The 15,490-nt window shown below is 39.7% G+C and overlaps 1 protein-coding gene across 2 annotated transcripts; it reads left to right on the top strand.

Annotated features, from left to right (window-relative positions):
* The first annotated feature begins 791 nt into the window (after positions 1–791).
* mcoln2 (mucolipin TRP cation channel 2) lies at positions 792–14,208 on the top strand. Of its 2 annotated transcripts, XM_070832469.1 has the most exons (14): positions 792–890; positions 1,561–1,714; positions 2,376–2,549; positions 3,240–3,396; positions 3,559–3,637; positions 3,736–3,832; positions 4,345–4,444; positions 4,834–4,946; positions 5,941–6,090; positions 6,876–6,977; positions 7,155–7,277; positions 9,911–10,117; positions 10,294–10,430; positions 13,716–14,208. In XM_070832469.1, the coding sequence occupies exons 1-14, from the start codon at positions 847–849 to the stop codon at positions 13,750–13,752; spliced, it is 1,674 nt and encodes a 557-aa protein (XP_070688570.1). In that variant the 5' UTR covers positions 792–846; the 3' UTR covers positions 13,753–14,208. The 2 variants fall into 2 exon arrangements, with proteins under 2 accessions (XP_070688570.1, XP_070688571.1); XM_070832470.1 differs by lacking the exon at positions 792–890 and having other exon boundaries at positions 1,579–1,714; positions 2,376–2,553; positions 3,249–3,396.
* Positions 14,209–15,490: the final 1,282 nt, after the last annotated feature.

Below are 15,490 nucleotides of genomic sequence, written 5' to 3' on the forward strand. Positions count from 1 at the left end.
TTTGGCATTTCACAGCCATGTGTGTGCACACGAAGGCAAAGATGGTCAACAGGGAGCGTCTATGACCAGGATGAAAACTGAAATTGAATGTGCATGCTCTTGTAATGTTTTTTTTGTTCCATCTGCTTCATCATCCTAGTGTCATAGCTGATGGTTGGTAAGCTTGAAAACTTTATTACATTACACTCCCTTTTTTGTGTGATGTAAAAACACCCCAAACTTTAATCAAGTAGCCCCAAACGGATTTTAGCGAAAACTCTATCTGAGTGTGTTTTTGTCTGTTATTGTCCTGAGGCTGGATTACTTAACATTTGAGGAAACTGATGTCATTTCCTTGGTGCATTTGGGAGTTTTAGTCACCATGGGGGGTAGTTTACATTCCACAATTAAAAACAAACTCTTGGTAGATATATCACAGGCTGAGTCCACACTCAATATATTTAAATGACTACTTTTAGGCCAACAAATGAAAAGTGTTTCCACTCCATAATGTTATTCCTAAAATAAATAAACAGTTAAGTAATACAGACCAGGCTACATTATCTGTGTTGATCTGTAGGAATGTGGATGATAAAGTCACTCTCGTGCAAGCACAACTATCACTGAAGAGCAGCAGAGATAAAATCATAATGTTTTATTTTCGTGGACCCACGTCGATCCTCTGGTGGCCCCCGGGCCGCAGATTGGGAACCTGTGCGCCGCCTGAAACTCATTTCCTGATTGGCTGACTGGAAGCTGCGTGATGACACAGAAAACCCAGCTGAAGCCTTTCTGACAGCCTCCTGATAACCACATACTCAACCAACTGGAGAGTGTGTCTGTGTGTGTCCACGTGGATAATCAATCATGGAATTATTGGTTCGATATCTGGACAGAAGTAATTCAGTTAGGTAAGTTTACTTTTTAATGACTGGCGTAAGGAAACTAACTCACAGGCATGATTTCGACGTTTAAAAACGCGCTCAAGCGTTAAATGGTTAAAAGTATGTTTCTGAAATATAACGTGCAAACAGAAACGCCGGATTTTGTTGCAAAAGTGAACTTATTGGTGCTTTATATTAAAATAACAGCAGCAGCAGTCACTTAACAGTCCCTGAAGGGTTTTTAACACACCGCATCCAGATGGAAATAACTGTAAAATGTGCCATTTACCTTCAGGTACACTTTTGTAAAAAAAAAAAAAAGAATAAGAGGAGTTTTGTACTCTGCCAGGGAGAGTCTGTGGGTGACTTACTGTTGAGAAAATATTGAAAGTGCACTCACTGAGCTAACCTTGGACTTAAACCCAGGTAGCACCATGAATGCAGGCAGTGTCCTCAGTACATGGAGTTCTTCCTCTCACCAGTCTGGCGCAATGAAAAACGGCATTGCTCAAGTAAATTATCTTGAAATAACTGCTTTCACTTCTGTTTTTTTTTCATCCTGAGTACCATATTCTGGCCTCTTCACAGGCTACTTAAATGAACTCAAGTGAGGGCTTTAACAAAATTTTATTTCATGACCTAGTTCCTGCATGATATCACATTTTTATTACATCTGTAATATCTTTTTTTTCTTCAGCTCTGTCACAACTCAAGATATTATCAAAGAGGAGAACCTGAGAGATGACCTGAAGTATTACTTCATGAGCCCGTGTGAGAAGTACCGGGCCCGACGACACATACCCTGGAAACTTGGGGTGCAGATTCTGAAAATCGTCACGATCACCACACAAGTACGTACTGTGAATTTAAGGTTGCTAAGGAAGGACCTGGGAAGAGGATCCACCCAGAAAATGCTTCCTGGAACAGTTATCTGTCCATGGCGTGTAGCCTGGTGCAGTAAATGCGTATGAACTGGTGTTCAAGTGTCACATGGGGAGACTACATAATCTGAGTGCATTTGTTTTTCCAATTCAAGATGATGAAATAAGTGAACCCCACCCAAACATCTGGACCTCGCTCTTCCTCCTGCTGGCTGCTTGTATGACAATAATGGAATTTGTAGTATTTTTTTCTTATATTCCAGCACAAAATTATGTTGCACAGGAAAACTGCTAAACAGGACAACAACCTCACTGATACTTAAAAAATTAAAATCCATTGTTGTCCACATCAGTGTTGTGAGTTGAGAAACTGGGAAATGACACAATGAAGTGGGCAACTAAAAGCTAGATAATTAGGTCCATAAAGATTTCAGCTCTAATGTAAAAACAGATTTATTCCAAATATATTTCCGAAAATGTTACCTAGGCTTTAATAAATAAGAATAGATACACGAACATGAAAAACTACACGGGAATAGATGTACTTAGTTACCCTCACCCTTGACTATTACTGTAAGCATCAACATGAAATATAAATGTTGTTTTTTTTCCCCTGTTGTTTCCTCCGTAGCTCATCCTGTTCGGCCTCAACAACCAGTTGGTGGTGTCCTATAAGGAGGAGAACGCCATGGCCCTCAAAAACCTTTTCCTGAAGGACTACAGTGGAATGGATGAGGACGACTACAGTGTTGCTGTCTACACGCAGCAAGGCGTCTACGACAGTCTGTTTTATGTCCTGGATCAGGCAAGTTCAGCCCCCTCACTGCTGTATCTCTGCTTTTGCTTTTACCACAACAAACAATTAATACTACTGGTTGTAGTTCTTTCCGTGTGGGATGGATAGTTGGAGACGGGAAGGATTGCATGTTGACAACTTGAGTTTTTTGTGTGATGGTTTACTGTCCACTGACAACATATGACATTATAGCCATTGATTTATTATTTTTTTATTTTTATTTTTTTTTAGTGTCCCTACATGCACACTGGTATCCTGCTTGTGTTTGGATTTTTGGGGTATCCTGGTTAAGTGTAGTGCATGCAAACATAATATCGTGGCCTCAGAAAGATGTATAAGCCCTTATCCATTAGGAATCAAGATATACCAAACGACAAATGATCTGACACTTGGACACAGATATAATGATATAAACGTGGATATGAATAACCTCATGTTCCATGTGCTGTAGATGCCATATACCAAATATGACCAAAACTGGGATGCTAATTTTCATGTAAACATGCTCAATGTGATGTAATGTGTAAACTATTCCACATATATCTGGTAATCCTGTGAAACAGGCAGCAACGTCTTTTTCAGTCACTTAATATTTTACCAGCCTTTGTGTGTGTTATTTGGCGGTTTGCAGCTTCTCGCCAATATGGTGTAACTCACCCCGGGACAGTGTGTTTTATCTGAGGCTTTTCATATTTATAGTACAGCGAGTTGGGCCGGCTCTCTCTGGGTCCCATCAGTTACGCTGAGGATGAAGATGGCCAGCTGCTGCCTCTCATCATTTGTAAAGAGCACTACAAGAGGGGCAGCGTGGAGCCCTCAGACGAGGCCTATGACATAGACGCCCGGCTGGAGACGGGTGAGCGGACACGTTTTATATGATCAGCTGACGAGTAAAATTGCTGATTTCCCTCCTCTGTAGTTTTAGTTTGCAAACCTGTTTGTGCTTTAAACAAACCTTTAATTTAAAGGTTTTAAAAGACTGTTTGTGTTCTCTCTCTGTTCCTCTCTTCTCTCTCAGTTTGTATGTCACATGACCCAAAGACTGCAAACCAGTGGAAAACGCAGAATTCATCTTTTTTTGATCTGGACTTTTACAGGTATAAATATTCCGTCAGTGAACTGGTTATGACTGCAGCTGACACACATCCTTTTCTTTTGTTCTAATGTACATTAAAATGCTAAATTTTGCTTTCAGGCTTGTTGACATAAAAATAACCTTCCAGCTGAAAGGAATCAACCTACAGACGGTGCGTTCACGGGAGTTACCTGACTGCTACTCCTTCTACGTGACGGTACGTTTCAGCCATATTTTCTACCATTTAGGAAATTAACTGTATGTAACCATCCATCCATCCATCCATACATACATACATATATGCATGACACTTTCCATCAGTGAGAGATGTGGAGTCAAGACACTTTGTGACCGATCACACTTTGTACTAACCAACAGATTTGAAAAGAGCATATAGATCACAGGACTTGATGATAAGACAACTAGTTATATAATACTTTCCTTTGGTCTCATCCTTTTGTGTCCACTTTTGTCTTCTGTCCTGTGGCTCCTTATCTTTCACTGTCTCCACTGGTGTTTTTATTGTATCTCTACCCAACCAACCCCATGGTGTCACAGATTATTGTACTGCAAGATGGCAGCGCCCTTGCCAGGAAACAGAAAAGAAAAAAAGAAGCCCCATTTTATATCTTTACATTTGTCATGTTTGTCCTATAATTGTTAATTAGGGAGGAAATCCATCTATTAAATCATCTCAACTTTATTGAATGCTTCATGTCCCCTTTTAAGATAACATTTGACAACCAGTGTCACAGCGGGAAGGTGAAAATACTCATGGACTTCGACTCCAAGAGCAGTGCATGTCGAGACTGGAAGATATCTGGGACGGGTAAGTTGTAGTCGTTTAACCTAATGGAGAAACAAATAAGTAATCAAAAGCAAGACAGAAAATAAACTAACAAAAGAAAGAAATCAAGACAGAATATGGGAAAAATCTGCTGTTCGTGCATTTTGGCTTTTCTAGAGTACAGACAGAACTTATATTGTAACTATAACTATCCCACTATCCCACATCTACTGTATTTAAAAAAAAAAACAACAAAAAAAAACCTAAATAATATTCATCTTGAAAATGCAAATGTCTCTCACTGTTGATTAGAGAGGCGTTTTCCAGTAAACTTGTAGTTATCAGTAATGGGTGTGAGGGAGTTATGCAAAAGATAAACCCTCACGCACAGACTCTCTCTCACACACACACACACTTTTTCTCTGTTTCAGCTCAGAAGAACACGCACTATCTTCTGGTGTTTGACGGCTTCGTTATTCTCGTTTGCCTCACGTCAGCGGTGTTGTGCACCCGCTCCATCATACTGGCTGTCAGGTTGCTGCAGGTCAGCTGTTCAGTCTCTGCCCACACAGCACGATATCACACAGGGAATTTTGTATTTTTCTCTCTGGTCAGCCTTTCCTGTTTCTAGTTTTTGGTTGACATTTCTTCTCTGACTGTTCAGAACTTTTTGTTTCTTTATTACCCTCCTTTTCTTAAGCCAAAAGTCACAATAAGCACAAACGATCAAATTTCAAATTCCCATTATTAAAATATCTAAAATACAAAATGCTACAAATTCTTGTGCTTGTGTACACAGTCTGTAGGATAAGGGTATCACCCAAAATTTAGATTTAGTCATTAATTGATCCGATACTGTGCTGTGTTTTGTCATTAAAGTGTTCATTCATTTAGCCATACACAGTCAGGCGCTATTATCATCTTTGGTAGCAAACTATCTAAAGATCCATGGAAAGTTAAGATATTGAGAAAAATCAATATAAACAGTCAGCCATTATAACACAACCAGATCATCTCTGTTCTAGCAATGTTATTGGTGAAAAAGTGACCCCATGGCCTCTTAAAGCTACTTAACTTGTTCATATGACACGATTTCTGACATATACTATTTTTTTATGATCTGGAGAGGACATGCTTTTCCATAATCTGAGGATCTTTTTGGCAGCTGTGACAACCCCTACACATATCACTGCAAAATCATATTTCTAAACTTTTGTTTGGTCCCCCAGTCAGCATGTTCGTGGTGACACAACCGTCAAACCCAACTGCTTATCTATGTGTTTCAGAGCTATTTTCCAAAATGAGCAAACAAATTTACACTCTCAAATTGTGTGTAGAAATGTTGCTGTTTCTGTTCAACATTTGTAGCAAAAAGTATTGGTTTTGCAAGCCCATCCTGAGGAGCTTAGGAGGAAAATAAAACCTATTTATTAACTTATATTGAGTAAATTTCCCCCTAATCTCCTTTTATGTATTTCCTGTTCTTTATGTGGTTTATCTTTTTCTATAACAGACTGAATTTACATTTGTATTTGCAGAGATTCTCCAGATTCCTCCATGAGAGCTATAATCGTAAAGTGTGTGAGGATGACCAGAGTGAGTTCCTGAATGGCTGGTATGTGCTCGTCATTATCAGCGACCTCTTGGCCATAATTGGATCCATACTGAAGATGGAAATACAAGCCAAGGTGAAGTTATCATCTCCTTTTAACTTAGAGAGAGGGCCACTGTATGGTAGAGGCAACAATAAAGTTATATAACAGGCACGGGAGGGGTTTGTCATCAGATCAGGCAAAAAAATAAAATAAAGTTTTAAGCCATCAGCATCATACTATTGTAGAGCTAACTGCGTGGCATTACCTTTGAATTTATGTCCTGTTGCCACCGGGAAATAAAATTCTGGTCGTGTTTCAGTGTTTGGACTTTGGACCAAAGAGACTCAATATAGACACTGTGAAGATCTGTTTATTTTAACCTGTCGACTGCCTGTCCCTATTATAGTCACCATGTAAAGTGTTTACCCCAAGACATCTTGGCAGAGGTGGAAATATACATTTTACACCTTTTTAAATTTAGACACTTACACAGTGTGGTTATTGTGTTAAAGTCACAGAGCATAAGAGCAAAATGTCACATTATGTCACACATTAGTTAACAATTGATAGGATGTTCCTCTTGCAGACAGCTGCACGGTGCACTTTAAACTGAAATAAAACAATCAGTGCAGATTATGTCACAGTTTACCACCTGATACAATAAAATCATACTCAATTAAGTAACAACAAAATGTAACCTTTCTGACCCTGTGTTATTCTTCTTGGTGTGCCAAAAGCTGGAGAGTGCCACATTCACTAACAGTTAATATTTGCTAATCCTACAGGGCTTCACTACGGCCTGATTTCTGAGAGCCCACTTAAACTACTTTCTCAGTGCTCTTTGTGAATTTGCTTTCCCTTCCCCTCCTCTCCTGTAGAGTCTGACCAGTTATGATCTGTGTAGTATCTTCCTGGGAACGTCTACATTATTGGTGTGGGTCGGCGTGATCAGGTACCTGGGATACTTCCAGAAATACAACGTGAGTCTGTGAACCTTTTTTCTCTCATTGTACAAGGCCTCTACTTGCACTCAGGACAATAAAACCCAGAGCTTTGGCTTACTGGTGCCTGTCAGGTGTGTTGCAGTAAAGATAATTAACAAACTATTGTTATTTGGTAGCAATTACCTAATGTCTCCATTCTACCCGTGTGTCTAGGTGTTGATTCTAACCATGAAAGCAGCCTTCCCCAAAGTCCTGCGTTTCTGCTGCTGTGCCGGCATGATCTACCTTGGCTACACCTTCTGCGGATGGATCGTACTGGGTCCGTACCATGAGAAGGTAACTCTCTAACTGGTTTGAGGAGGGCAGACAATGTGGACGCCTGAGGGTCAGAGATAAGACAAGAGTTTATGATGGGGCAGTTGGCTGGTCTGAATCTCTGCGTTGGCTGTTAATTAGAGGAACTGTCAAGGCTCTTTTTTACTGACGTTGCATCTGAATATTCCTGAGAACTGCTGAGTTCACAAGAATAAAGAACACAAGCTTAAAATACCAGTGATTAGACGCTACAGTTGACTGGCGACCAGTCCAGGGTGTCACCCGCCTCTCGCCCAATGTTAGCTGAGATTGGCTTCAGCCCCCCTGTGACCCATAAAGATAAGCGGTATAGATAATGGAAGTTTTTCACAAAATTGTCTGACTTACAGTAGGAGGAAAACAACAACTGATCAGACTTTATCCCAAGGTTATTTGGCTTTTGAATTGCTGTTTCATCGTTATGTTCTGCAAATTGAGGAAATTGCGAAAATTTCTCCGCCTTCCTTGTCCAAGGGGAACTTCATGTCCTTGGCTTTTTAGTTTTTTGAAGACCCTAAAATATATAACCACTAGGTGTCAGTATATGTTTTGTCCATGAAACCTCCAGCCTCAATGGGAGCAGCTTTCTGGCACTTTGACCAAATTTAGAACATCTTAAAACTGGGACACAAGTTCTCACACGCACAGACACAAAGCATATATACATACACACTCACAGTCTTGTCTCTGTTTGAAACAACCACATTTTCAAGGATTTTTGGGGGTCTCCTTTTTATTAAAGCGAGCACAGTGTAGAAGTGATAAGGGGAGATAAAAGGTGGTTAACATTCAATGAAGGTCCCCCTGCAGGACTTGGGGATGTCATGATTGAATGATCAGCATCCGAAACCCCAATATGGCTAAAAAACAATCAGATTTTTTTAACTAACAAAAATGGAGGAAAACAGTGTACCTCCCTTTTTTTTTTTTTTTTTTAATCAAACACACCATAAGTGAAAAATAAAGACTGTAAGAAAATAGTTTTGCCTGCTTTGAAAACACAGTCAACTGATATTGGAGCTGCAAGTAGGAGACATTTGGACAGAGAAGACCACAGCTTGGACATCAAATGTCATCAGGGAAAATAAGTGCATGTTTAGCTGTCCATGGCTGTTAAGATAAATTATTTACGGAAGTCCGAGCATGCAGTAGGCGTGTAAACAAGGCAGTGCGCATACTGTTGGAGAGACAGATGTGAGATAGACTGAGATCAGCCGCCCCAGGCCAAATGGAAATTTGTTGATAATCTCGCACTGAAGAGATTTGAAGGGCATTTGTCAGGTTAGTTTGCTTCATAGAGCTTGATCGACACTTGTGGCACACGATTAGTTGTTTAATGCACTTTATACCTGCATATTTAGCCCACTAGAAAAGTTATGTGCAACATTCGTATCATTAATTGCATTTCCGATCTTGAAAGTGATTTGATCTGCACAGGACAGTACAGTAACAGTAAAATAGGTTTCAGTTCTCTGTGCGTCTACCCCTCCAGTCAACAGATCATGATATTTACATTGCAGTGGCTGGGGGAGTCCCCTGTAGTGTGCTGTTGGCTGTTCCAGGCTCCTCTGTGTATTTACTGAAGGAATAAACAGAGGATGTTGTACGACTTGCCATCCCACACGTCTTCAAGTGCCGTGCCCTGAATCCATACCGTGGCAGGGGGATGTTGTATTTAGATACTATCACATTCTGAGGAACTTTCATAATGTTCGAGTTTCTCCCTTTTGGCCAGCTGTCTTTGTTTGCCTTTCTGTCTTTATCATTCCACCTTTATCAACCACCGTGCTTCTGTCGGTCTGCTGTACGTCCTTCTTCTCTGAAATCCTACCTCAATAAGGACCACCATTTTTGCACCAGTGCTGTTAAAACCAGAAATTATATTACACTCAAAAGATGTTTATGGAAAAATGTACAACATACAGGAACAATATAGTTTTAAATCTGGATGTACATGTTGTTTTCTCAAACGCATTTCTTAATATCTTTTCATGTCTCAAATATTAGTACTTGTATACTAATTGGAAATCAATCACTTTCCAGTTTTTATCATTTGGCTCCATTCTCTGTCTTGTTGGTCCCAACCTCTCTGGCTTGTTCTCGATCAGAAATAATAATTTTTTGTCAATCGGCAACTATTTTGATAATTGATCAGTTGTTTTTTCAAGCAAAAATGTCAAACATTCCCTCTTTTGAGCTACTAAGTTTCAAAGAAAAGAAATTTTAAATTGTTAAAGGGATTCATTTTTACTATTTTCGACCATTTTACAGGCCAAATGACAAAAATAGAAAATAATAGGATAATAATAGAAAGAATAATAGAATAAATGAAAATTTGATTTATTGTAGCAGAGCTTCTTATGACCCTTAAAATGAAGCTACAGCTACTTGTAATCGCTCATCACAGCTTGTAAATGTGACTTGGTGCTGGCTGGTAAAACCAAAGAGTTATTTTATTTTATTTTTTTTTCAATGGAAAAGAAGACATTCTGCTTTGTTATCCTATATAAATCCAAGTCTGTTTTTTTTTTTTTTCTTGATTCACTGCACTTGTGTTAACTGTGTTTACAACTTTCCTAAAGTCCAGTCTTATGTCCCCTCTTCCACGTCTCTAGTTTGAGGGCCTGAGTCGTGTAGCGGAGTGCCTTTTCTCCCTGCTGAACGGCGACGACATGTTCACCACCTTCGCCCAGCTGAAGGATAAAAACATTTTGGTGTGGCTCTTCAGCCGAGCCTACCTCTACTCCTTCATCTCCCTGTTCATCTACATGGTGCTGTCGCTCTTCATCGCCCTCATCACCGACTCCTATGAGACCATCAAGGTTCTTTTGCTTTGCTTTGGTTTTAGTGAGGAGGGTTTCAAGTACTCTGAGGACTTCTTTTTAATTGTTTGTTCAATTGTTGGTCTTCATCATTCTAGTGTGAAAAAAGGTACCGCTGTGAAATAATGATTTGTTGTCTTTTACCTTTTGCATTTCTTTGTGTTTTTTACCAACAGAACTACCAAAAGGATGGATTCCCGTTGACGGACTTGCAAAAGTTCCTCAGAGAGCAGAAGGACTTTTCTGTTGCAGAGGAGTGCAGTCAGACAAACAACAGACACCTCAAATACCCTTCGTTCTGCTGCTGCCGGCGGTATGATCATGTTTGATTATGATAATAATCAATATTTAGACTTAAGTCATGCACCCTTATGCACTCACATTCACACCTGGGAGACTGCACTGTACAAACATGTCCTCTCATCACTGTAACATGAGCAACATTATTTATCTGAATACCTTCCTGAAAGGCAGTGTGTGTAAAACTCTTTTCTTCTGCTTGTATCTTCAGTTGATTTTGGATTCAAACTGACAACCTGGTCAGTAATTTCTGTCTTTATGCTTTTGTCCTCTCAGACTACAGTGCGCCGGTTGTTTGTAGACTATTCTTTAGTGAGATTGATAAAATCACATTATGCAAGAAATTGCTCTGATTCACTTCTACCTAATAGTTGCAGCTGTAGAGAAATGCATCAGGTGTTTTAAGAAGTGGATGCAGTATAGATTGATTTCTTTTTGTGCTAGAGATTAGTCAACAGTGTAGAGGAGCAAATCTAAGCTGCTTCATAAGTAATTATCACACAATATTGCATTAGCGTGCATCAATATTTCAGTCCCAAATTGGGTAAATCACTCCAAACAAGCGAAGAAACATTACACACACAGTAATATTTCTGAATAGAAAACAGTCTGCTTTGCTTACACCTTGTTGCTACAGCAAGACGTTGTATTTTTCTATATGTCCCCATTTTGTGCTCATTCCTTTTCTATGAGCCAATCTCTATCATCAGCAGGCAGCAGACTGCAGCGGAGTTTCCTCCACGCTGTGGTTTGGCATGGTCTAATGTGGTCTGAGAGCAATGAAATTAGTGGTGAGAACTATGCAGACACACCCAGTGATGGGCTGATTACAGAGAAACTGAGGCTGTACACTGAGGAGAACCCCCCTCTTCCACCCCCCAGCCTGCGCTCCCGCTTTGCTGTGTTGCTTCCCAAATAAACAGGCCACAGCCAACAGTCAGTCAAGACTTGAGCCAGAGGAGTATTGTTGAAACACAGTGATTAGTTGGAAGAGTTATTAGATTCAAGCGTGATGGGTGAAAGTTAAGCAGTTGGTTTTCCAGTTGCCTTTAATGTGGTGTACAGTGTAGTTCAATGGCTAATCTGTGTGTGGGTGGGTGGTTGGTTTTATAGCAGGACTTAACACTGTATCCTGTCTTTCCCCATCACTTTTTCTTTCCTCCTTCTGTAATCTGATGATGTTTCATCAGATTATCATTCATCTGATTTCATTGCTTTGTCTTTAAAGCAAAGCAACGCACTTTTTAATGCCTCAACGTACATATGTGTCCCTGATGTGCCTACAGACCGACATCCTCCCTCTTTTTCTCCTACACAATCTTTCAGTAAATGTGTGAGAAAACACTCTGTTTAGATTTGCTCCCCTTATGACGCCATAAGGGGAGCAGCTCCCAGCGTCAGCTGATGAGCAGAATATGGGACCTTTTAACGGTCTGTATTTACCAAACACCAAAAGCAGCACTTCACCAGTCTGTATTGTCTTACCTTGGCCTTTGGTTCCGCATTCGTAAAGATTCCTAAAATGTTATGCAACTTTTTAATATATTATTCAGTTTCCCTGTTTCGGATCAAGGAAGTCTGTAGTCAGGATGAATTGAATACAGATACCAGGCTTGGTCTCTGTAGCAATCACCATCCCTCCTCTCAAAAAGTGCGAGTCCATTTTATGACAGAAAAGATATAAAAGATGCTGTTTATCTTAGAAAAGCAGCTGCTATAGTGTTCTCTGCAAGCCACGGCCTTAAATGTTTGCACACACTATAAAAATAATTGTGTACTCAGTGGAAAAGAACTGAATACATTAAAAATGGAAAAATTTTGGTTGCTTTTTCTGATCAGTTTTTGCTTTTAGCACTCTTCCCTCATTACTGTTTTACCAGACATTAACACTCTGCCTCTGCAGTCTTTCCTGCGTGACCCACAGCCATTTTCTATCTCCGAGCCATCCGGTTCGCCTGCTCTGTGTTTAAGGAAGTTTTAGTCTCAGTTACAGAGCCAGTATGTAATAATGTGCAACGTAATGTAAGACTGACGGCTGAACATGCGTCTTCTCTATGGAGATGAGCTGCCTTTCAGAGTTGGCTGACTTTTTGTCATTAGGCGCACTCTTGTCAAGTTACAGATTCTGTAATTGCAGTCATTTGCAGCCTCTGACCTGATCAAATTAAATTTTTTCAAGTATCTTTGTCTCATTGTGCTCACAAAAATTAGATCAGTGTTCTCAGCAAACATATTAATGTCTCACTGGATGAAATTTCATCTGCATACATTTAGCCTCTTCCTGCTGTTATCTTCTGCGAGTGCGGTAACTTATCCTGTTTCCAAAGCAAGTTGAAGAACAAGAGTCAAGTCTGTCGAGTTGAGATAATGTCTTATGGCTCAAGACCATGTAAATGAAACTGAATGTTTCTACAGACAGACAGAATTTATGACACATTCAAGTCCTAGCTGTCTGTTGCTTGTCCATTCAGAAATTCTATGTGCTTACACAGTATGATACAGCAGCTTAGGGCACATCATAAAGGAGAAGCAAAAATGTCCAATCGCTTACAGATTTGATGCAACAGGAACATAATTACCTGTTTCTTTTGAGAGCAAACACAAAGCGTTCGAGGCGCATGGTGACACGGCTATCATTTTCAAAGTGCTTGTTTGGTGGATTTATTCTCAGAACAGGGATGCACAGTCACCAGAAATCCAGACCTCTTCCTGCCTCCCTTCGTAGTCCCTTTAAGTCAGGACCAATACCTGCATGCAGGTGGATGCTCAGAGATTAAAGAGGCATGCTTGTGCTGGTTTGAATTGTAGGAACTATGAGGATATCTCAACTATCTATCTCAACAACAACAACATTTAATGATGCAGCAAGAGTTTGGAGAAACCTCACTGAACAAGCAGCTGCTGAATTGAAGCTCTTGTGACCTTAGAGGCAACCTGAATGTAACGTCTGAAAACAAATGACTCAGGAGATGGACACCAGTCTTAGTTGGGAAAAATGTGATGTCACGTACTTCAGTAAACCTTATCAAACCACACCCGCATAGTCCTAGTGAAGCAGGGGCCTGGTTCACCAAATCTGCAACAATCTGCAATTTTCTTTCACATCGGTTTTGAAATGTTTCACTAATCAAAAAAATTCCATACTAATGACAAATGCATAAGCAAGCACGATTTGCTGACGCATCAGTTCTTATCCTTTTTATAAATGACCTAGAGTAGGAAGAATGTGTGTTTTTATATGATGGTGTTGATGAGATACTGGATGCCTCATGCTTCTTTTTGGATCATGTTTTTGCAGAGTTTCTGAAAATGATGACGTCATCCTGATCAGCTGACATCTGTCCCACCTCCAGATGAGACAGTTCAGGGAGGAGGAGGATGCCGGGAACAGCACTTCACACGTCTGATATCGACTTTGAGCTCAAATGATCCAAGTCAAAATCGCGGAAAAGGTGTAGATTTATCGTTCCAGGAAAAAGATTGTGTGAGGACTGGTACGAAACACTAAATAAGTTCTTTCTCTTGAACATTAAAACGGAGCTTAAGCCAAAGACTTGGAGCCAGAAACAAGAAGGTGTTATAACAGTATCCATTTCAGTATACTGTTGAGAAGTTTACTGGGCCTTTTTAAGGTCTGCACATGCATTTAGTGACCAAAGGACTGGGCGCAGTGTGTTCTTCATTTGAGTGTAGCTGAAAACACTGGTGTTATGTAACATCATGTGCTAGATGTAATTTATTTGTCAAGTGTTGTCGTAAATATTGTAGTAAAGCTAATCTTTGTACTGGTTCATTGTTTGATAAAGTTTCCTGTGTGGATGTTCAGCCTTTCTTTCAAAATCTGAGTTGAGTGTACAAAGAGAACAGTGCTCCAAAGGTTTCTCTAAACTGCACTGACAGTCGGAGCTGGGTGGAGACTGAGTGAGCAAAAGGGGAGTTTTGAATGACAACACCAGAGCTCCAGCATGAGTCAGCTCTATCATCAAATTTACCAGCAGGTTTAGATGTTCAGACAAGCTGGAGCATGACCTCTCACTTGGAGTGTGACTACTGTGCTTTCAACTTGATAAGATCCAAAGAATGTATTTCCTTTAAACCGTAACAACACGCTGGAACAATTCAAGGAGTTATCTTCAAGACCTGTCATCTGGTGGGAATCCTCATTTTCATGTCATCCAGAACAGCTCTTGACAAATTTCAGCTTGGAAGTGCCTGAGGTAAAGGTGGACATATGACACCTATTGTTGAGGCAACACGTCATCGAGTATTTTTCCTATGTGGCAATATTGCCCCTATATTAGCAATGTTTGACTTTTAGACATGGTATGAGTCCAAGTAACAACTGAAAACAGAGCAAATCAAATCCTACTTAAAAACAAAAGCAGGATATTCACTTTAAGAACAAGACAAGCTAATAAGAAATGTTAACACACTTGTGCACAGTACCAAACAAAATGTGCAGTTTTTTGAGACCGCAGTGATTTGGGATTTTGTGAAAGAAGAAATCCGAGAAAAACTGATTAAAAAGTGTAGTTAAATGTTCAGACACATAAAACATAGAACAACCAATTTTTTTTTACCATCATAACAATTTGTAAACCCAGCTGTGGCCATGCTCCAATGGGGAGGAATGGAATAACATAAAGATACTCCATTACAAGTAAAAGTCCTGCATTCAAATTCTGATGTGAGTAAACTTACACCAGCATACAAGTATAATCAGCAAAATGTACTTTAAATAACAAAGGTAAAGTTCATGTTATGCAGAAAAACAACCACTGTTACTGACATATATTTTTTTATTATTGATACTGATACTAAAGATATTGATACTGATACTCAAAAGGGTCAGGAGATCAATCTGAGGGCTCCTGAGAACTCATTGACACCCAAAATCAGACAATGCTTTACTGTAAACAGACATAAACCAAAGAAAAGCATCATTTATAAGCTTTTTATACGATTTGTTTTTTTTAATAAAAAAAAAATCAACCTCTAATCTGAAAAGCAGTATAAAGTAGCATAAAATAGAAACACTGAGGCAACGATTGGAGCACAGAGCTGGACGGGGCA

The sequence above is a fragment of the Pempheris klunzingeri genome, chromosome 6 (assembly GCF_042242105.1).
Source record: "Pempheris klunzingeri isolate RE-2024b chromosome 6, fPemKlu1.hap1, whole genome shotgun sequence".
NCBI lineage: Eukaryota > Metazoa > Chordata > Actinopteri > Acropomatiformes > Pempheridae > Pempheris > Pempheris klunzingeri.

Excerpts from the sequence above, each read along its gene's own strand:
- mcoln2 (XM_070832469.1), top strand. The coding sequence starts at position 847 with ATGGAATTATTGGTTCGATATCTGGACAGAAGTAATTCAGTTAG. Across the intron at positions 3,638-3,735 it reads TTTGATCTGGACTTTTACAG|GCTTGTTGACATAAAAATAA; the intron begins GTATAAATATTC and ends TTTTGCTTTCAG. Across the intron at positions 10,118-10,293 it reads ACTCCTATGAGACCATCAAG|AACTACCAAAAGGATGGATT; the intron begins GTTCTTTTGCTT and ends TTTTACCAACAG.